This window comes from Acanthisitta chloris, unplaced genomic scaffold (assembly GCF_000695815.1).
Source record: "Acanthisitta chloris isolate BGI_N310 unplaced genomic scaffold, ASM69581v1 scaffold16214, whole genome shotgun sequence".
Taxonomy (NCBI): Eukaryota; Metazoa; Chordata; class Aves; order Passeriformes; family Acanthisittidae; genus Acanthisitta; species Acanthisitta chloris.
In genome coordinates, this window is record NW_008668981.1 from 29,952 (window position 1) to 53,911 (window position 23,960).

General features: G+C 38.5%; 1 protein-coding gene across 1 annotated transcript in view; it reads left to right on the plus strand.

Annotated features, from left to right (window-relative positions):
- Positions 1-23,960, plus strand: part of LOC103800771 (mannosyl-oligosaccharide 1,2-alpha-mannosidase IA) — a gene marked incomplete at its 5' end in the record, with an annotated part of 57,909 nt that overhangs the window by 17,219 nt on the left and 16,730 nt on the right. The window contains 3 exons of the mRNA XM_009073154.1: positions 15,330-15,453; positions 17,747-17,840; positions 21,515-21,630. Of these exons, the coding sequence (XP_009071402.1) occupies positions 15,330-15,453; positions 17,747-17,840; positions 21,515-21,630 (334 nt within the window). The remainder of the gene's footprint in view (positions 1-15,329; positions 15,454-17,746; positions 17,841-21,514; positions 21,631-23,960) is intronic.

The window sequence follows — 23,960 nt, forward strand, 5'->3', positions numbered from 1 at the left end:
GTTAGCAGAGTTTTTATTTATTCTGATCATTTTGACTTGGTCGAGAGTGTTGCTCTCATACTCCCAAATACGTAATATAATGAATACTTTTATTAGAGTAAAATAAATAATTTTAATAGAAATATATGATTTTAATAGAACAGACAGACTCTATTTGAAGTTACTCATAAGAGACCTGGAAATATTTTATTTCACTGGGTTTGAGCAGAGTTTTTATTTATTCTGATCATTTTGACTTGGTCGAGAGTGTTGCTCTCATACTCCCAAATACGTAATATAATGAATACTTTTATTAGAGTAAAATAAATAATTTTAATAGAAATATATGATTTTAATAGAACAGACAGACTCTATTTGAAGTTACTCATAAGAGACCTGGAAATATTTTATTTCACTGGGTTTGGAGTTCAAAGTCTCTCTGGTACTGAAAAGACAATTACTTGCCTTACCCAAAGTACTTATTTTGACTGACATTATCTTTGATAAGTGTCAAAAAGACTAACCAATATGCCATATCTATCCAGAATATGCTCCATTCCAGACATAGTCTTTATTGTAGTTGAAGAACAAATATGGTGCGTCTTACATGATGATCCTGGCAAGATATTCCATACTGTATTATTCCAGTCTACAGTCTGAAAATACAAAAAAGAAAAAGGGCAGGGAAAAAAAAAAAAAGCTTAAAATACTGATTCTTGCACTAAAGCCATCAAAGGAGTGAGAGATTGCAAACAACTTTTAAAACCTTTGACCAAACGTTTTGCTAGAATTGGGACAGAAACCTGATTTTCTTAGATGCTTTATAAAACTGTAGCACCATTGTTCTCACTGATAGTTTCTTAAAGAAAAATAACAAGGTACTTTCCATGTGTACATTGTTTAATATGCAGAAACATTTTCAATGTGCTTCATGAAACAGTGTGTGCTGGTGCAGGAACAAAAAGTACACATGCTGTCTCCAGGAAGTGTGGGGGGTTTTCTGAGCCTTTTTCTAGTCCTATCATTTTAAACAGTAATCCCTTCATGCTGATTTAACTTCATCCTTTATTATCTTATTTTCATTGTATTGATTAAAATCCCATTACTGTTAAGAAAAGCTTATTTGACTACTTGATGCCAGGTTCTTTATTATCTGATAATCTGGTTAGCAGAATCCTCCAAGGAATATCTTAAGTCTGGTCATTAGTATTGGTACATGGGTTGTGATTATGGGTTTTTTAATACTTTTAGAAGAAATGTTTGGTACTTCTCATTTTTTTGCTCTGCCAAGGTAGCAAATGTCTTTCAGCCTTTTGCAACTCTATTGAATTGTTAGGTAATTGAATGGAAAACTTCTGTCCTTCTTCAGGATATTCACTAAAGTATCATTGTATCATATCTTAAAACATGGATTACTGCAAAAAGGTTATGGAGCAAACTTACATTTTCTTTAAAAATATGATTTTTGCCGAATCTGACTTCACTGAGTTTTTGAGGTAATGTTTGCCCTTTTTTTCTTTTTTCCTTCTTCTCATTATGGTGTAATAAGATAGTTGTGGATCATAATTTTTAGTGCATATATGAGAATTAAGCTTTATTGTGCTGTGCATTGCCATCTGAGATAGTCAGCATCATCGGTTTCTTGTAAATAGCTCATGGATAAGATGAGCAGCAGATATGTAAAAGTATTTGTTGCTTGCAGTAATAATAAGTAGATGAATGGGGTGATTTCCTCAGGTTAAAATCAGGTGTGTATTAGATTAGGTGACATTTGTTGCTGTTGGGGTTTTTTTGTTTGCCTGCTATACAGTAGGAAGCAAGTAGTTAGAATCCTTAATGAATTTAATCATATTTTAGCTGTTGGTTGATTTTCCTTGGTGACACAAACAGTGAGGGACTTGATTCGTTTGTGATCCATTCATATGTGATCCACTGAAATAACTTATGTGACCTAATGAAATAACATTTAATGTTTATTAAACACAGAGGACAAGCATAACATTCAGAATCAGAAACTGATAAGTAGCTTGTACATCTTCCTCTAGCCTGGTAATATGCCTGAAACTAACGTCATTTGAGTAAAATAGGGATGGTTCTTTATCATTAAATTGCCTGGATTATACTAAATAATATGTATCTGCTATAAATATATAATGTGGGGGAAAGGAATCTGTAAATTGCATGTAAATAAGTACTTTTTAAAGTAATTGACTTTCATCTTGATTTTTGTGTGGTTAGTAGGCATTGAAGGATAAAGCTGTGCATAAGCAAATGTGTCATTTGCTGGGAAAGGAAATGAGAACAGTCTTCTTTTACATTGTATTAGTAATTTCTGAAACAAGAAACAACTGTCAGTTCCCAAATCTGAATGTGTTAATAGAAAGGACCAATAGAGTGGTACTAGTGTTTCAGTCTGGCTCCGGGGATTCCCTGTATTCGTATTAACTGGTCTCTGCAACAGTTTTAAGGACAATTACAGGATTTTAGTGCTCCATCAGTGTCTGTTGAAGCCACCAGGAGTCTTTCTGTTAGCTATGAGTAAGTATCAAGCCCTTAGTGACTGGCTCTGAGAAAAACAAATGTTTATCTGATCCCAGAACAAATGGATTTATAGGACACTGCAATGTGTGGATAAAGAGGTACTAGAAGATTGAAGCAGACTGGGAAAAGGGGACATTTATACTTTTCTCAAAGCATTTGTCAAAACAGATTATGTCTTTAACAACACTAGTGTGAAAAAGACTACTTGAGGGGTTTTTATCTGGAGAAACTGTCCCTTTCAGACCAGAATGCCATTTCAGTAGTGTTCCATACAGCTGTCACAGCATCTGTGAAAGCAGATACTGAAGAGAGGTTTCCCTCGACAACAGTGGTGTCTCTGTATTGTACATGTTTAGCTTGATACACATCTCTGTAAATGCACATGCAAGTGTAATTTATGGCATTTGTAAGTTAATGTTAATATCAGATGAATATCACAGCTGCAAGTCCTGTGACAAGCTGTCCAGTATCTGAAGCACTGTTGATCCAGCAGCTGTATTAGAAGGAGAAATAATTGACTGTCAGTCAGCAAGACTTTGACGTAGGTTCCTTGCAATGAATGATAGCTCTAATACTGCTTAAAACAGCCCTTTGCAACTTGTCAGCCCATTATTTTTAATAACGGAGCCATGCAGTTAGTGTAATGATTTTGATTCTATAATTCAAACATGTAATGGCACCACATGGTGTTATCAAGCACAATAAATGTGACTTGATGCTTTGAAAGACTTTTTAACTTAAATGACAGTGAACCCACTTAAAATATTTTCATGATATGAGAAGCTAATAAAAGCTAATTGAGTTCAGAGAAGTAAAAGATTAAAACCACTTTTTAAATTTACCAGCTGGTGGTAAGGAATGAATATGGACTGTACAAACAAGAGTGATAAAGATATATTTAAGATGACTGAGATTGAGATTAAGATGATTTAGGGTATTAAAAAATTAGTGCTAGCAAGTGGGAGAGTGGTAATTAGTGGCTGAGAAATTTCACATATCTGTCACTTGCCATCCATATGCTTTGGTGCTTTGAATCTTTACCTGCCCTTATAAGTCCTCATCAGACTGAAAAGACCAAATACTTGGATTTTGTCCTGTCCAGAAAATCAGTAGTGGCTTTCCTTGAAAAAGTGATTACTTCTCTATCAGTGCTTCTGATAGAGAAGCCATTGTTTTCACAATATTTCAGTACACTGATATCCTTGACTGAGTTGTGAGTGTCCTTAACCTGAACTGGAGGGATCCTGCTATTGCAGGATCTCCATCATACAAACACATCTTACTGCTTTCTACTTGAGGCTGTGTAGAGACAACTGAAAGATCTCCAGTGGCTGGCAGTAAAGGGAAGAATATTTGGCAACAAGAAAGTCAGCTGGGAGAGCAAAAGAAGAGTTGTGGGGCCAGAAAGGAAGATCAGCAGCTTGAGAAAAGCCCAACAAACACATTGAGAAGGAAAAAGAAATGGGGAAGTTCTGGGTTCTGGCACAAGTTCTCCACACTATTTCTCTGTTACCTAGTCATCTCCAAATGCAAACTGCTCAACAATCATAAAAAATTATTTTACAGATGAAGGAAATTAATAATGTTTCTTTCTACTTGGGCAATGCAGTTGAATGGCACAAGAGTAATTTAGCAAAGCTAAAGCAAAGCAATCAGTTACTAGCAAAGAAATTCTGATGTGGGATAGAAACTCACCAAAGTCAGAAGTTAATGAACTAATCAGGGTGGACAGGGGATTTATAGCAAATCCTCAACAGAAGAAAAAACCCCACAACAACAAAGACTAAAAGCTGAATGTTGGAAAAGTGATAAAAAAACTGGGTGCAGATTCTTACCGAATGATGTAGTGACTAAAGTAGATTGAGTGCTGAATGCTGTGGCTACAGTGGTTTAAGGCTCTTATTTATTGTGAAATGTGAAGTTCTGAAATAAGCTTTAAACTTACAGTTAGCTTGTCTTTTAGTATTAAAAGGCAGGGCAGAGAAGAAAAGAACATACATAAATGGTGTTTCATGAACTCTTACAAAATTCTTAATTATTTTCCTTCCCAGTCAATCTGTTAAGAAGGTGCTTTCCATTGGCTTCTCAGAACCAGGAGTTAGTTTTTCTTGCTTTGGTTTGGGGTTTTTTTTGGAGTTGTAGGGGCTTGTCATTTCATTGGGTTTGGTCTGGGGAGTTTTTTGACTGTCAGTAACACTAAGTTATACCACTTGCCGCAGTAGGGAATTGCATTCTAATACCAACTTCTTTTACACGTCTTAAATTATTGCATGGATGGCAGAACTGTAAAATTCCATTCATGACTTTTCATTTCCTGTTATTTTCAGTTTTCTTCGGGGACCTGATTAAAAGTAGTCTATGCTAGTACTGATTATCTCTGGCTTTGCTCTGTTGTGTTGTATTCCCTCATGCTTTTTTATCCCTTGGAATTGATTAATTAAACCTTAGCACGTAAAGTAATAGGAAACGAATTGTTTATTCATTAGTTTGCTGCAGGAGACATGTAAGTCTGTGCTGTACTCAGATCACTTTTATCAGAAATTATTATGGCAACAAGTACAGTTTTAGTACAATTTTAGATGGTGACACTGAAAATTACCTTTAAACACTTGACATGTCTCCTAGTGATATTTCAGATCATGTACAGCCTGGCTACTAATTCTCTCTCCTTCCTCGTGCTCCTACATGTGGGAGTGTACATGTGAGTTACTGCTCTGTTGGTTTGCAGCAGGGTGCCAGTTTCACAAGCTTTGATGGCCCTTCAGAGCACCAGTAACATGAGAAGTGTCACAAAGCAGACAGCTATAAGCAAAGGGTTGTACAAACCCTGCCTGTAAAATCCTAAAGAAATTCGGTCTCTTTCCACAGAGAAATGCTACAGGAATTTGACATAAAGTATCCCAACAGTCTGAGTGGACTGGTAGGAATAAGATACTCTGATTATTTTAAGCATCAGTAGACACGGTGTTGCTAGATCCAGATGTTCAAAAACCATGTATCAGACCACGAAAGAAGTATCTGATCATGTCTAGTGGCTCTCGGAGCCCATGGAGGAGGTAATTTATTTTCTGTTCTCAGCAGCTGTCAGACTGTGGTGCATACAGTAACGCATGATCTGCCCACAGGCAATTTCACTGGCCTTTGCTTATTCTCTGCTGCTCTCCAGAGGCAGATGAGATTGTTTCCTCTTCATCTTGGTTCTCCTGGGGTTTGAATCCTCTTGCTCCCCATGCTGCTGTTTCCATTCACTGCAGTGTCCATTCACTTTGGTGCTTCCCCAGGAGCTATCACTACTCTGACCTAAGCATGAGCAGGTTCATTTCACCACAGAGGGCCTGGTCCTGTTGCCATGACTGTAAGTGTGACAGTGGTATTAAACAGTGTATTTTTTTACTGAGAAAAAATTACTCAGTGGCCTTTCATGGACTATGACTGGGACATCGAGCAGGCAGAACTGTCTAGCATCCCCCTTGTCCTCACTGCTGACTGATCCTTCTGAGAGCTGGGGTCTGTCCTGGCAGAGGCCACAGCACAGGTTGGTATTGGAAATACTGTATTTCATGCACCTTCTGCTCACTTTCTGCTTCTATATTAACAGTGCTCTTCAGTCTCTGTTGCTGTTCTGTCCAGTTTAAAGAGAAATTGCCTGTCAGACAGTCACCTTGATGAAGATCAGCCCACTGGATAGCATCCCATGATTGTTAAACATTTTAACCTTTTGTCTGCAAGTACAGTAAGGAAACAATTACCATTCTAGGACAGCTTTAAAGGTCGTGGGATGGGTTTCCTTATAAAAATAAAAGGCAAAACTGCTGGAAGGAGAGTAACTTCTGTTCTTGAAAAATGTAAGCACAGACAGTGCAACTGATGTGGCTATGTACTGTAGGGTCTCTGAAATAACTGCTAGGTTTCAAGAACCACAAAACCATTCTTTTTGGTCCCATCTTCCTAAAAATGACAAGAGCAAGGAGACTGTTTCCTCTTCTCCTGCCCTTTTACAGATGGACATCTCTAATGTTCGGATGGCAATGCATGCCACATGCATTGCCTTTGAAGGACCTGATGAACTTCAAGAAGAACAGCAGGGATCTTGTTTTAAGATATGTCTCATATTAGCATCTTTTTGGAGCTGTGCTGGTAGTTTCTCAAATGATAAACAGTTAGCCACAGGAATCTGACTTTTCTACTCTCATTTCCAGACAGATGATGATATGCATGTGCCTCCAATGTAAATGGATGCATTTCCTGCACTGGCAGCACTGAAGTGGCCAGGTGATCAGAATGTATTAATGCTGACACTGCATGTGACTAGGCAAATAGACAAAATTAATGTTCAGAGGCTAATAGCTCTTGAGGCTATACCTCTGAATTATCTCACTTGTTACAGTAAAAAACATTCATGTTCTGTCTGACATTACAGCATAGAAAAATTTTTATTCCCCATAAAATTGAGTAACCACTTTTCTTAGTTTTCCTACTGCAGTTGCTGATGCTACTAATTCATTGTCTGCCTCCTCCTGCTAAGTCAGCATCCCTAGAAATCACTTCTCCAGGTAATCAGTCTTCAGAGAGGGCAGCTCAGCTGAGCAGGAAGGTGCCAGCTTGGGCACTGTTAGGCAAGAGCAGTAGTTACACATTCATTGTCACAGCTGAAAAACCAACTAGCTGCTACAATTTGCCTAAACGATCCTCCATACAAAGAGGCATCAAACAGACATCAGAAACATGGTGATGTAGGCTAGCTACCTGATTTTCAGTTTCTTCCTCAGCTGTTTCCAGCTATGGAGACAAGGAGTGGGAGGTGCTTAAGGAGATTGTAGTCATTTTCCTCTCTCAGGAAAGGGATACTGTGGAAAAGCCAGAGCTCCAGCAGGAGTCTGGCTGCCTTGGGTGATGCTGGGACCACGTAGGCTTGCAATAAGTTAATTGTCATTTACTGGAAGTTGATCAGGAAGGTGTTTCACACTTGCTACTGGGTCTAGAAATGCACAGCTGCTGTGTTAGTCCTGTCCCAGGTTGCCCCATTCAACCCTGCCCTGGCAGCTCCGGCCACTAGACCTGGGTGGAAGACTTGAGTGCCAGTGATGTGTGCAAACATGGGATTTCTGTTCCTGTCTTTTGGCTGTCAAATGAGGATATAGATGATTTGCCAGGTATGGGGAAAACAAAAACACGTTGGATGTCTTTGAAGCATTAACAAGTAAGTCCTTGGTTTCAGTGCTTGTGAAGACAGGCCCTTACACCAAGATCCCATATATTGAACTCTTGGGGGACGGGGTGAAACAAGTAAAGTTAAAAAAATTAATCTTTTCTCACATAAGTTATCAAATATAGTAGTTGAGACCTTGGCAAGCATTGCCTGTGTGGTTGCCAACCCTCTATGGTTGGGTTTGTTTTGGGGGTTTTTTTCTTTAAAAGTACAAACCCCTATAATATCCATGAAATGTTTTTTCCCATTATTTTGTTATTTTTATAATGAGGTGTGTGTCACAAAGTATATTTAGAACATGCTAATTGCTTGGGTTTGAGTTTGTTCATTTGCCTAGGAAACGCTGAAAGCAATTAAGTTTTATTTAGCTTTTTTTATGCATTTTGTGCCATCTGCAGCTCTATAACAACTTAATCTTTTAAATATATTTTCTTTAAAATGAGAAATAGGTACTGAGTATGTAAATGAAAACCTGACTGTTTACTGACCTCTCTTCATTTGTTGCAAGGAGACTTAGTTGACTTAATTTAATTAAAATATTATGAAGGGCTGGTAGAGAAGAAATAGGTTGAAGACTTTGGCAATGTGTAGACAGAAGGCATTTGCAATGTACAAACACTTTATTAGAAGTGCTGTGACTGGACATTATGTAGTTATATTAACTTTTTTTAAGAGGAAGACAGGAATAAAGAGCAATTCAGCCAAAATGGAATGTGCCTTTTGAGATTTTTTCCTCTTACTGGATTGAAATACAGAATCATAGAATGGGTTGGGTTGGAACATACCTTAAAGATCATCTAGTTCCAACCGCCCTGCCATGAGCCTCCCACTAGAGATGGGAGAGAAAATGATAAATTGGGTTGTATTAGATCTGGGAGATAAATTTGGACGTAATGCATTGAGTTAACTTGTTTATTTTACAAATCCACAGTATGTGGCCCTGGCTGTACAGCTTTGCTTGGCTAGGTATAGAAGATTCATGGACCTTGAGATACCCTTTTCATGTCACAGTACTGCAGGAAGGTTTTCTTTATTTATGTTTATAGTTTAACCTGCCAAAAGTTATCTTGCAGTATTTTATGAAAATGTCATGCAAATGTGGCCAGTACAGGGAAAAAAACACATTTAAGATAAATTGTGAGGCAAGAAAAACTTTTTTTTATAATTAAAGAATTAAAAATATGATATTGCACCATGTTTATCTCCAGTCCTTCTTTTTGTTATATATGTAAGTCTGCAGAGAGTTAGAAAATTCATCTGATACCTGTGAAACTAATTGAAATTTTGAAATTGGGGTACCTGGCAAGGGGTAACTGTAGGAGACTGATCTCCCTGGCTTTACTCTGTAGTGGGAGAGACTCCAGCTTAATCTCCTCTGTGAAGTGATTTAATTCTGTTATCTCCCTGTACTGATTATCAGGGGAGCCCCGAAGAGCTTAATTTCTGTGAGTACCCTTGCTGGAGTTGAAGTGCTCTTGCATTTCCTCACCTTCTCACATGGTCAGACGTGCAGCTGGCACACAGTGTCTGTCTGCAGAATTACAGCCTAGGATTTGAGCTGTGCAGCCAAATCCTATGTGCTCCTAATTTTAACACCCATGGAAAAGCAATCATATTATGCTTTCAAAATTGTGTGAGGACCACAGGCTTCTTTGGGGGAAAAAAAAAAGGAGGGGGGTGATGTTTTCTTTCACAAAAAAAATTATACTTCTACTTTATTTCTGTTTTCAAGGCATGTGTGCTTGGGGGTTGAGGCTGAAGGAGAAGCATAAAGTGCATCCTGGGGAGCTGGGAGGGGGAAGAAAAAAAGCTGCAGGAAAGTTCCTGTGTCCTTGGCATCCCCCTCTGCCTATTTCTTGATGTCCATTCAGGAAGGTCCCTCTCCATCCTGGTGTCTCAGGGGTGACTGGTGGTGTGCAGTGACACAGGCTGGGATCTGCAGAGTGGGCTGGGCAGCACTCTGTCCCTGCAGGTTGCTATTAAAACAGGATTTAGCCCAACCAATTGCAATCATAAGCTGTATTGTCCAGGTAGTTCCTCTTTGTCCCCTAAGCAGTCATGGAAGTACCAGGCACAACCTACATCCTCCAATTTGAGTCTCAGCACCTTCCTTTCATTTCTCCATTGTAGCATTTGGCATTTTCACCCACCATAGTAGTTGGGGTGATTTTTTTACCAAAAAAAAAAAAAAAAAAAAAGCCTTAATAAAGTCCAAAGAGGCTTTTGGGAGTTATTTTCATATTTAATCCTAAAACCTTTCACAACAGCAGCACTTGGACACTTGGTACTGCTGCTGCATCTCTTTTATTCTGGCCTTTCACCCTTTTACTGGCTAAGTCTGCAGGAAGATACTGACTATTAGGTTGTGCTTTTGCATTTTGCATTAAATATTGAAATTGTGACTTCTTGCTCTTCCTCCAGCTTGTGGAGTTGTCCTAGCATCCTCCAGTAAAGGTTGGGGCATAATAAACAAGCTGTCTGCAGAGACAAACAGTTCTGCTTGCTGATGACAAGAATTTTGATAAGTGTTTTGACCCTTTGAAGTATTTGTGTGGTTTCCCTGAGGATTTGCTTTTCCTTTTGGTTGAAAATTAGCTACTGCTTTCTATATATTGGGGACATACTGTAATTTTTTTTACAACTTTTAAATATTGTTGTGCCTCTGAATTTCAGTAATTTAAAAAAAGAACATTTGAATATTTATATTTCCTCTGTGGTTCCCTCTCTTGGTACATTCTGTGCGTTTTAGAAGAGATACTGATCTCATATTTTCTGCTCTTATGTATAGAAGGACCAACAGTGATCTACTGGAAAAATACTGAGTAGAGTTACCAGCAGCCCAGGTCAATTGGGCTCATATTTCCTGAGAATGAATGACAGTAGAATTACAAACACTGTTTTTCAGATTCAGTGGCACTTGGTGTTCAGAAACAAAATGTATAAAGTAAATGAGAAATATCATAAACCAGTGATGATTCTGCTTTAATATGCTTCTCTGATCCAGATCCTCACTTCAAATTTCACTTACTTACATAATGCTACTTACAATAATAAAAGTCCTAAGGTTCTATGAATATGTTACAGAAATGTTTTATGTGTTTTAAGCAGTATAAAAAAATAAGATTTTTAAACCCAGTGTTTTGAGATGCATTAAAATAGTGCCCGGTAAACTGAAATTATTTTAGTACTGATCTGGACTTTCAAAGAAGTTTAAGTAATGTATCTCCTTCCTTCCTTCCTGAAGTGTATAGTAGGAGTTTTGTTTCTGTGTCTGATGTCAGTACATGACTGACACTTAGTACAGGTTGTGGTGAGTATCATCATAGTAAAATTGAAAAATATAGTGGCAAAGTAATTTACAAAAAGAAAGCAAGATAAAGGAATGCAGCTATTAGAAATGGTGTCATACCTGGCCCCTTTGGCTGTCCTCCACCAGCAGTGGTATGTGTCTGTCTCTTTCTGGAAAGTGCTTTTGTCAGCTTGCAAGGTATTTGGGATATTACACAATTATGGAAGAATAATTGAATGAAAATAAGATGCAAAAAGTTTTTCAGTGCTTTGCAGGTTTTGCTTTGTTTGAGAGGATTGATCTGCACATAGGTTCGTGCATCCCACAAAGAGAGTTGTAAGTCACCTTTTGAAAGTCCCCCAAATGCCCTATCATTCCTTGGGTTCAGATTGTTGCTGTAGTTCTTGACCTGAGTAATGGGTGCCCTTGGAAGAAAGACTGTAGGAACTTGCAACGTTTACATGGGTTTGTTGGAGCAGAAATAAAACCTTTCACCAGAGCCTCAAACTTGCAATCTCAAGACTTCAGGAAGACAGCACATAACTTCATAACTGAAGTGTAACTAGATACTCAGCACTGAGTTCATGGCTGAAGAGTAAATAGGTGCCTAGCATTGGCTTTTTGAACTTTGCAGTAGTTTTTGTTCATCCCAATAATAGTATGGTAAAGAGCTTGAAAAATGTCCAAGTTGGGAGCACTGGGTGTGTTGTCTCAAGCACGGGCAGAAATCAGTATTTTACTATGCCTGATTATTAAGATTCACTGGGCTATTGCATTTATTTATTGTATGTTATTTTCTAGAGCACCTGAAGTAATTTATAAATGCACTTGTTTATAATCCTTAAGACACATGTATTTATTTCACCATATCCTTTGTTCCGTTCAGATTCTCTCTTTTTTAAGTTCTGTTCTGTTTAAAATAAACAGTAGTTAGGATTTTGGGGGGCTGGGGAAGGGAGGGGGGTGAAAAAAGACCCCACCCTCTTCAGTTGGTTTTCTTTTTTAAGCCAAGAGGCTGTTAAAGAAAAGCCAAAGTCCATTTTCCTAGTCAAAAATTATCAGTGTGAAATCTCTCATATTCTGTCTGCTGAAACCTTTGTTGAGTATCTCCTGGGTTCTTCTAATGTGTCTTCAGGAGCTGACTGTCTGCATAGTGCACACTGAGCTATGATCTTAAAATAAGCATGGAGTTAAATGGAATCATAAGCAATACCTGCCTGTTCCAGTTAGTATGAGGGAATATGGACAACTTTCCTGTTCTGTTGTTCACAAAGATGAAATATGTGCTATGAAGAGGATGGGAGGGCTGCAGCACCTCTGCTGTGAAGACAGGCTGAGAGAGTTGAAGCTGTTCAGCCTGGGGAAGAGAAAGCTCTGGGGAGACCTTATAACAGCTGCAAGAGAGCTGGAGAGGCACTTTTTACAAGGGGGAATGGATTTAAGTGGAAAGAGAGTAGATTTAGATTAGTTCCAAAGAATAAATTCTTTCCTGTGAAGATGGTGAGACACTGGAACAGGTTACCCAGAGAAGCTGTGGATGCCCCGTGCCTGGAAGTGTTCCAGGCCAGGTTGGATAGGGCTCTGAGCAAGGTGGTCTTAGTGGGAGGTGTCCCTGTGCATAGGAGGGGGGTTGGAATTAGGTGATCTTTCCTGTCCCTTCCAACCCAAACCATTCTATGATATGAGAGAACACCAGACATCCATAGCTGAAGGATGTGTGGAAAATAATTAAAAGACTGAAGTGCAATTCTTGGGTTCTACCACTTACTGAAATGAGCTTGTCAAGTTTCACAGAGTTTGCATCTGAGACTAAACCAACAGATAGCCTCATTATTTTGCAGATTTACCAGAAATATGTTGATGCCTTTTTTTTTCCTAAAGAGCCGTCCCAACTGAAAAAAATAAAAGCTGCATTAAACATTACATAGATACAACATAGATGTTTATTTCTCCCTTTTTTCTTCTTTTTTTTTTTTTTTTTTTTTTGCATTAAGAGTAAAGAATGCAAGTTTGTACTTCTCAAACAATCTTAAACAAGCAGAATCTTCCACTCATGGTAAAACATATTGCTGCATGCAGAAAAGCCTCTTGACAGCTGTGTTTGGAAATTTTTCTGGTTAACAAAATGCACTCCATCAAAATGTTCTGACAGGTTGTGTTGATATCAGCAGACACTGGGGTGGAGCGCAAGCAGGGACTCTATTACGTTTTCTGCCAATTTTGGTTGATGCCTTGCTGCAGGAACAGCTCAATATTTCCACTTTGAGATTTACTGAGAAACTTAATAGAAAAAACCTAGTAGGCTTTTTCCAGTTGCACCATAATATAGTTACTTTTTAAAAAACTGAATTTTTTTTTTCTAGTGAGCTTTATTTACCAGTAGTGTCAGCTCTTTTCATCTGGGTGATTTAGAAACAAGCTAAAATATTTTCACCTACAAGTCAGCACTTAGAACTTAGGTCAGTGTGCCCCGAAGATGATGCTTGTTCCTGGGTGATTAACCAGTCTGTAGCTGTAAGTTCTTCAGTCTGTAGAGAAGAGGTTTACAGACATGTCATACTCACCTTGATCTTATTTTCTGTAATATCTGATGCTTTTATGTTACCCTTCAGAAAAATTCCAAGCCACAGTAGATTGAAGTACAGACAGCTTGTAAACTAGGTGGGGTTTTCTTTTCACTTTTCTCTTAATCCAATGTAGAAACCACTCTAATCTCTGTAGGATTGCTCTTAAAATGAGATACTCAGATCCCATAAAACTTGTGCTGCTTTGGTCACACAAATACCATATCAAAGTTGGATTGCTTGGGTCTTTGCAATACCCTTATTTCATTGTCTCATTGATTTTTGTCTGCAGCTATGAAGATGAGAAACACTTTTCTCCTCTGGAGTTTTGGGCAATCATTTGCATCAAAGTACTTCCATGTGTCCCAGCCTCTCACACCTCTATGGTCAGCCAGGGGAGCTTCATCTGATCTCTTTCTTTTGTGCTCTGCATTTGTAGCCTTTCCTCTGCTTTTAAAGTTTAATGGCTTGTCTTTATTTTGTGTGTCTGGCAGAAATCTCAAAATAATGTGTTCATACAGCTAGTGGGGAAATTAATTTAATGGAATCTTAATTTCCTTGTATTGGTTAAACTTCAGTTATAGATACTTGACCTCTTGAAGAAGAGATTTTAATATAACTGAGGACTTCCATCATAATGAACTGAAGATTCTTGGGGTTTCTTGGGGTTTATGCTTTGCTTTGGGTTTTTTTTATAATATGAGTCACATTATAATTCAAGGAGAATACCATATTTTCACGGCTGTGCAGCTGCTAACTGATGACTGTAGTGTCTGCTCATGTGTAAAAGTAAAATTAAAATTTTATTTATATATGTATGTGTGCTGTTTAATGCTGTTTACAGCTTGAAAATAAGGAAGACATTCCAGTACCTAATACAAGTATTTATATCTAACATTGATGCTAATAATATGCCAGTCTAATGTGTCATTATTCACCTAGATGCTCTGGAAAGTTAGCTAGCTTTGCTTTAATTTCAGGGTTTTTTTCTGAATATTGCTGCTGGAGATTTCAAGGGGGAAAAGAAAACCACCTTTTTGTAATGAAACTTTAGCAGATTTGTCATCCTGAATCTCAGCCAGCATTAGTTTCTAGTGGGGATTTAGCAATAAATTTGCCTTTCTCTACTCTCAGCACATATCCTGAGATTAATTTTGCTGTGAAGTATCTTTAGGTCTCAATTAAAACTGAAGTTACTCATCCCAGTAAGAATGCCCAGACAGACAATGCCTACATATACTACCCTATTAAATTCTCATGTATTAATAAGAATATACTGCATGCTGTACTTTGTACTTAGTCTCTTCTGTATATATGTGGTATTTTAAGTTAACAATTGCATTGTAGAAGTAAGTTAGAATTGGACAGTGTTGTGTTAAATACAGGGGGAAATAGGTGAAGTATGAGAAAGTTTTCTCACTCAGTGTTTTTCTAGTGTCTTTAAACATGATTCCATGCAATGAAACACTGGTAGAGTGGTAAGTGTAATGGAGCTGTTCATGAGCCTAAAGACTGGGTTGTTGCAAGAAGCAATTTTACAAGCCAAAGCAGAACTGGACTGAAGTAATTCAAGGTCATGTGGTGAAGTCATGGAAGGCTGCTGAAGCATGACTCCTTATTCACATATTAAGTACATTCAAAATTAATTCTTGTCATGATAACATTATATCTACTGCCTCTTTATGGTTTATTAGTATTGCCTTATAGATGCTCATGGTTATTTTCTGTCTTTCTCTTCTCATTTTAGTGGAATAGGTCGAAATTGGCCATGGGCCTCTGGTGGAAGCAGCATTTTGGCAGAATTTGGGACTTTGCATCTGGAGTTTGTACATTTGACCCACCTGTCTGGAAACCCTGTTTTTGCTGAAAAGGTTAGACTGCTCAGTCAAAATCATGTGGTAAAAGATAAGTCACATATTGGAGGACTACTATCTGTGGGGAGTGATTTGGATTTTCCTCAGTTGTAAGCATTTGCCAAATTTTCCCTAGTTACCTTGACATGTTTTTGTATTAAAAAGTAAAAAGTCTCTTCCACAATTATTCTGATGCATCTCCTCGTATATGGACCCATAAAACAGATAATTTCTGTTTATGTTCTAAATTAGTATCACATTGAACAATCAGACTGTAGAGCTTTCTTCAGTTCTTCACCTGAATGTGGTGTAAACAAAAATTGACATTATATTGGGGACAATAATTGATGTCCAGAGAAAGCAAAGCACCGTGGTGATTTCAACAAGTTTACTCTTCAAAATGTTGTATGATACCACTGTTGTCACTGAGGTCAGAAAGCCTTTCCATTGCACTGACCTTTAAGAAATATGATTTGAACTCTCTTAGGGGAAGGAAAAAACAAAACAAAACAGAAAAAGGCAAACAACCTTTGACAAAACAGTTGCACATACTAAATCTCCCAAAATTTGGTAACATTGTCTTCTGGATACTTTTTGTTCAGATGAGCCATGGAAAGCAACTTGTCCTTCCCTCAATTCCCACCTAAACAAGTTTGCTTTGCTTTTTGGTGTATAAATAGCCATTTTGGTGTAAGTCCTGTTCTTTATAATAAACTGAATTATTTATCTTTTTTTTGTACTAGTTAAAACTTACACTTGTTTTGGTTTTGTATTCTTGTTGCAACTGCCCCATGTTAGCCAGAATTTATATTATTGCTGTAATACTGTGATCAATAATGAGACTCCAAATATTTAGCAGTATGTCTAAAAGCAATGGTCAAATCTAAAATTATTACTAGATAAGGACTGAATAGCTTTGCTGCAGTACCATTGTCAGTATTTGAATACATTTTGTGAAGCTCCTAGAAATTTTCAGGTATTTAGGGGTGAATTTAAAGACAGCTTCTCTTAAAGAAATCTGAACTGGGGGGAGGGATAGGGGAGTGGCAGCACTGGGGAAGGAACAGCCAGAAACAAACTTACTACATAAGTTAATTATCTTTTGACATTTATGGTAATTTAGTGTATAACATCTGTTCTACTAAGAGACAATGAAAGTGTGTATCTTAAAAATCCTTGCCTATGGTTCCCTCGCAGAGTGGCATCGTGCTCTAGCTGCAAGATGCTGGAAATCTGTTTATGTAAGCTGTTCTTAAAACCTTTTAGAGATTGCAATTCCAAAGCCCTCTGAGGCAAACCATTCCAGGGCTGGTACACTTGATAAAGAAGAAGAAACACTGGAATAAGCTTTGCATGGAAGTATTCATAGAAGAACTCATTAATTGAGGTCTAGAACTCTCTGCAGCCTGCATTTGGGTAATGAATGGTGTCAAGATGCAGGAGGCAGTTTGTGTACCACAACAAAAATTCTTAATCCTTCTGTGGCTTGGTATAAGCTAATTTATCATCCTTTTCAGCAGCTAGTTCACTGGATCTCTAGGCATTCAGGGTGTTATAATGAAGTTGTCAGTACCTTTTTGTTATGATTTCTGGTCTGCAGTACTCAGGATCCTTATATTCCCCAAGTTGCTACATTTGCTTTTTCTGTGAATGTTTAGAATTCAGTGTAACTCATTTCATGTGCTCTGCAGTGGGTTGTGCTGCTGGATGGCTCCAGCTGCAGAGCATCTGGACTGTAATTGTTTCCCCGAGCATCTCATTTGCAACGAGCTCCTTAGCAGTGCCCACAGAGTGCTCAGGGCTGCCTGGGCTCCTGCTGGGCAAACTGGTTGTATGAAGCTCAGTTCCAGCAATGCTCTCCTTCCCAGGCAAAACTCCTTTTGCAGTTCACTTCCACATCTGAACTAGGCGATACGCTTAATATTTAATACCATTTCTGATTTAGGTATGTGAGGAATATAATGCTGACATAGCTGAGCTTAGTTAAGGCAAATAGCCTCAGTGGATTTCAGTATCCTGTGTAGGAGTGAGATAGGCTGTATGGCAAGTCCTGAACTTCAGAGCTTGCTTCTGTTGTGTTATTTCATTGCTCAAACTCTAGAGGTTTTAAGGAGCTCATTTGCGTGATGATATCAGCTTAGATATACTTTTTAAATACTAATATGATTGCACAGAGGTATTCAAGTATATGTGATGAATAAGACTGGGGGTTGGTTTTTTAGGCATATTTACATTGTAAGACTTTTCTACCAATACTTTTATTTTGTGGGGAAAATGGATCAGTGCTCAGTGTTTTGTATCCTTTCAATAGGTAATGAATATTCGAAAAGTTCTAAGTCGTCTGGATAAACCAGAGGGTCTTTACCCCAACTACCTGAATCCCAGCAGTGGCCAATGGGGCCAGCGTAAGTAGCTCAAGTCTCTGGTACTATGTCCTGTCTATTTGTGTGCTGTCTGCACTCATAAACTTCTTTCAGTCACTGTTACGTGGGTTTTGTATACACATGAAGAATTTTTCTAATGTATAGAAACTCACATTATACCTGAGGTTCTATAAAATGTACAAAATTCTAGAAATATAGAAATAATAATCCTACTTGCTGCATCTTAGATGTACATTTTTGATCTTTCAGTATGGCTTGCACAAGCAGGGAAATGTCTGAATATGTATGATTTTGGAAAGGAATTTGGAGACTACAGAAATCTTTTTCAAAAATCTAAAGTGCTTTCTGAAGTAGGTGTTTAAGGAATCATCAGTTCATCTGAATCAAATTCCATATTTTTAGAGTGGTGTGATTGCACTGAAGAAATAAAAAAGAGTAGTAAGTCTTTCCAGTTAATGTCAGGTGTGATTTCTTTTGAAGTTTAGTTCCAACAACTGAGGAAACAAACTTAGAACTGTTTCATGGCATTAAACCCCTTGGAATCATTACTGAAGACAACAAAATTAGAAGAGAAAGCATATAATAAATATATAAAAATAAAAAGCATAGCTTCCTGTGCCTGCAAATGGTGGACACAGTATTGGTGCAGGTGAGTCCCTAGCATGCTGAAGCAGGAGAGGCAAATTCCATCTTGTTGCATCTCTTCTGTGTCAGTGGCCTCTATTTGCAGACACTGCTTAACAGATGTGATTCCCATAGAGCACATCAGAATGTGAGACTTGAAAGATGTTTTATTTGAGGTTGCATTTCTAGGCTGGTTTCAGTTGATTACAACAGAAGGAAAAAAAACCCAAGCAACCAAGACCCTTAACTGGCATAAGACAGAAGTATTTTCTCTCAAACATCAAGTGAGGAGGGAGGAGGTGTTTCTGAACATCTCTTCTCTAGCAGTGCCATAACTGTGCAGACCACTGCTGGATCTCTGCCATTGTTCCTGGAAATTCGTTTAGCCCTTGTTATTTTGACAGTAAACTGACAGTGATTTGCTGTAGCATGCGTCAATTGGATTTGTCTGCTGCAATAATGTATATAATAACAGGGCTTAATATTGATGAAACTGTGCTTGTGCTATTTAGTTTGCAAATGTCAGAGGTTTCTATGGTAATTTATTTAGGAAACCGTAAAGGTCATTTAAATGCTGCTGTTCAAAGATCAGCCTTCGATCATAGGAAATGTTCCCATTGTTTTAAGAAGCCTCTTTTCCTTTTGGATCATGAACATTTAATTAAATAAATGATGTATTCTTTCCAGAAATTTAACATATCTCATTCAAAAGAGGAGGGAGGGGAAAAAAGCCATTTAAAATCCAGGTTTGATGGTACAATGTATTTGGTAGGCAAAGGGATGGGATACATTCAGAAAACTAAATTATTTTTTGCATGTCACAGGCTAGTGGAGGAAAGAGACACTATTAATAAAGTTTGAATAGAAAAATGTATAGCTTCTACATTTGCATGGCTTTGCAACCTGTCTGGAAGGTGAAAGGAAGCTTTCCATGAAGAGAAGATACAAGGGCATTTAAAATTAAATTCTCTTTGTTCTTTTGAATTCAGCCAACAGGGGCATAACTTTGAAGCTAAGATCAGAGATAGATGTCAGGAAGTAGGAGCTCAGTACCACTAACCCTGCTGCATCTCACTTTATGAGCCTGGATTATACCATGCAGATTTTTTGCTTTTCTCATGCCCAGAATTTTGTGGTATGACTCATGGACTTGCTGCATGACCTGTGTAACCACATCTCCATTGTGGATGTCTCAGGTGGAATTAGCAGATCCCTTCCTTGCTGTAAAATTCACAGTATTATAGAATTTTAAGGGTTGGAATGGACTTTACAGATCATCTTAGTCCCAGTGCCCCCTGCCATGGGCAGAGACACCTCTCCACTAGATCAGGATGCTCAAGGCCTCATCCAACCTGGCTTTGAACACCTCCATGGTTGGGGCATCCACTACTTCCCTGGGCAACCTGTTCCAATGTGTCACAACCCTTACAATAAAAAACTTTTTTCTAGTATCTAGCCTAAATTTCCCCTCCTTCAATTTGAACCCATTACCCCTTTTCCTATCACTGCAGCTCCTAAGAAAGAGTCCCTCTCCAGCTCCCTTGTAGGCCCTTCAGATACTGACAGGCTACTATGAGGTCTCCATTAAACCTTCTCTTCTCCAGGCTGAACAGCCCCAACTTCCTCAGTCTGTCTCCATAGGGGTCATGCTTCAGTCGTCTTACCTACTTCGTGGCCTCCTTTGGACTTGCTCCAACAGTTCCATGTCCTTCTTAAACTGAGGACACCAGAACTGTGTGCAGTGTTCTGGGTGGGGTCTCACAGGAGCAGAGTAGAGGGAAAGAATCACCTCCTTGGACCTGGTGGTCACACTTGTTTTGATGCAGTCCAGGCTTTCTGGGCTGCTAGCACACACTGCTGGCTCAGTGCGAGTTTCTCATCCACCATCACACCCAAGTCTTTCTTCTCATTGCTGGTCTAAATTACTTCCCCACCCAACCTGTAGGTGTGCCTGACCCGGGTGTAGCATGTAAGTTGACAGTTATAAATGAGGAGTCCTGGTAAAGCACCTTGAAATCCTGTCACTGAAGTCTTAATAAATGCCAAATCACTTGATTTTTCCAAGTTTTAAAAAAAAAACCCTCTAGCTAATGTTCTTAGTTTAATGGAGTGTGCAGAAACACTTTACATATATATATATATGTGTGTAGTTGCAGTATTCCATGTGTTTAGGGGATCTATGCCAAAATCATGACAGCCCATTAAAATTTTGCCAAGAATCTTTTAGGCTCTTGGACAGCAAGTGAGTGCAGCCTTGTACAAGCAGCTGACAGCATCACTGACTTTCCCTTCGCTGGTACGACTGATATCAAGTGATCTGACTTGTGTGGTGTTGGTGTTTGCAGAGTCATGTCCTAATTTGTGCAATTGAATAATCACAGCATCTCTAGTAGCAGATTGTTTCACACAGTAAGCACAGGGCAGAATAAAGCAGTGTCACAGCAATAATCCTCTGTAGGTGTGGAGAAGTCTTTTTTTTTCTTTCTAGAACCACTGCTGAGTTCTGAGAGCATTCAGATGTTCAAAAACACAGTATTGTTTTTAAACATATGGCTCAGTGTTTTGAAATACCACTAAATAACCTGAAATTGAACTCCACAGTAAGGAGCTAAAAGCCTTTTTTATGAACTGACTAAAATGGAGAGATAGTGAGTAAAAGAGCAAATAAAAACAATGCTTGCACATTAAGAGGGGAAAGCCTTCATCAAATTCGAGAGAACTTTCTACTTTCCCCCAGGTTTTGAAATAAAAAAGAAGTTAGTTTAACTCATTTTTTATGGGATAAACTGCACAAATTAGAATGAGCACTTAAAAATTTTTTTTTTTGCCACAAACTCATCGGCATGTTGTGGATATTAAATAACTATGGTGCTTTAGATAGATTAAAAAGTTAGCAGTTAAAGAAGTAATTCTCTGTATATACTAGTGAAGTTTTTCCTGAGGTTCCAGGCTTATGTTTATTAAAGATGTTGTAGAGTGAGATCATAAATACACTGTTTCAAACTGTAATTGTATTTTATTGCACAGGCTGAAGATGAAATTGATGTTCAATCTCTTTCTTCCCTTTTAAGATCATGTCTCCATTGGAGGGCTCGGGGATAGCTTCTATGAATACCTGCTAAAGGCATGGCTGATGTCAGACAAGACAGATGAAGATGGCAAGAAAATGTATTATGATGCTGTTCAGGTAAATAAGATATTTAAATCTCCTTTCCATAATAATCTAATCTATAATAATCATAAAGAGACAGGCTCTGGGGACAATGGGAGAGATTTATGTATTTGCCTCCACAGGGTGTTATTTTAAAGAATTTGTTTCTGGTTTAAAAGAACTTCTTCAAATAGAAATGCTAGAGGAATACAGATACTGTGGGAAAGGGGAGAGTCTTGAAGTATGAGTTTATTTTTTTTAACTGCAGTACAGTCAGTTGTCTCTGGAGGAAAAAAGTATAAAATAAGCAACCAAAAATGCATCTACGAGTAGCTCTTGGATAGGTGTTCAATTGTTTTTCCTCAGTCTTCTCTAAACATGTATTACTCTTGTCCTTTTCCCCTATATCCAGAAGGGAATTCCTCTCTTGTGTTTCAGTCTCACATTTCAGCCATCAAAAGTGTTTGATTGTGGTCAATATATCATGGTAGATAATTACAAATGAAAATAGGGTGTTTGTTGCACAATGGCTTTTTGGTACAAGAGCATAGAATTACCATCTTGTGCAAAACAGCCAAATTGGACACAGGAGAAAGCTTTCAAAAACTGAAATTGTTCATACTTACATTTCTATGTGGTATTGTATTTATGATGCTTCTGGTCTGTGGTTTGCTTTGTTATTGATGGTATTTCCTTAATATGCTGTTTTGGAGGAAATAATGGGTTTATGACACCAGATTGAGACTTGAGAAGTATTGAATTTAAATTCATATTTACAGGCTTTCCTTCCAGTTTTGAGCAAATGACCTATTTTCTCAGTTCTTTGCTTTCATATATATAAAAGAAGATAATATTACTTCTTTTTTCCCCCCCGTCCTTTCATCTGTTTTGACTGGAAGCTGTCTAGGGCCAGGACTTTTATCTCTTATTAACTACCTGTATGGACAGTGCCTCTATAGACAAGCCTTCAAGATGCTAAGCAATATCTGCTTATTCTTTCATATCTCTGGAAAGTACTGTCCCTAGGGAAGTCATAAGTCTCCTTTTATTTCTCATACCACAAAAAGTGGTGACATTAAATAATGCAACTCTGTCTTACTGCAACTATCTTTTTTTTTTTTTCTTTAGAGACAAAAGTCACATGTGATGATTTGAGAGAGGGTGTGATCTTTGGTGGTAGTAAATGCAGTGACCAAGTATCCTCTGCTGAGAAAATCTTGCCTTTAATTTTGTAAGTGCAGATTTGGATGCAGCTGGCCTCATTTTCACTGCTAACATGATTTCAGCTTCAGAGCAAAAGGTGGGGTTCAAATTAGGTTTGAGTGCATTTGAGGCTATAACATAAGCCATTGTAATAGCTCAGTCATCAGGTTGGCAGCCAAACAGAGAGAACAAAGTGTCTGATAGGACAGTATCAGTTCCTCTTACCATGGAAGGCATTTTGAAGCACCTCAAAGCTGCTTCTAGCCTTCTCCTTCCATTGATCAAGTTTTTCTTTTAAACACATTCTGACACAGGGTAAGCACTAGTACATAGATGCATATGGTTAAAAAGAGTGGATTTGCTTATACAGCCATTCTGGAAAACACCGCAGGTAGACCATCCCAAATGTGGTGTGACCATCACCTTTATTGGCAGGACCTTGAGTGCACTGCCTCCTGTCCTGCAGGGGAGCAGCAGGGGCACATAGCTGACAGCAGAGTCCAAGAGAGCCCAGTGCCTCAGTGGCCAGTGTGGAGCTGCTTCTGTTAAGGCAGAAGCTTCACCTTCTCCTGATGTGAGCACAGCTGGACTGAAGTGCATTAGGAAATCTCTCTTGCCTTACACCACATGAGTGTGTGTGTATCCCATGCCAACTGGATGTGGCAGCATGCCTGGATCTTCTGAGCCAGCCTGAGCTGCCCAGTGGGTGAAGAGCTGCCTGTTGCTGGCTGGTCATCAGAGAAGAGGGCTAGGAGCACTGAAGTGACCAATGCAGAGTGCAGGAGCATGGCTTTCTTTAAGCTCACACCTTAGCTCTACCAGGATAACAACCTTCACAGGTACAGAAGTTGTTGCAGGTACCTTGCGGTCCCAGCAGGAGAAGTGGTGATGGCCACCACACTATGGGACTGGTTCTTCCTGCTTGGGTTTGAGCTGGAGGAGCAAAATTGCCTGGTCAGTGACAGGGTCTGAGCTCTGCTGTATATGACTATATTTAAAGTTCCTATTTTCTTAATATTTTTGGCCACTACTAGCTCTTGAGCAGTCGAAGCATCATGTCTGACCAGACTGTTAGTGTTTGAGAGGGCCAGATGATCACTGTAGGTATGTGCTAGATTTCATTATGCTGCTGGCTGAATGCTATTTCCTGTGTTTTCTGAGTG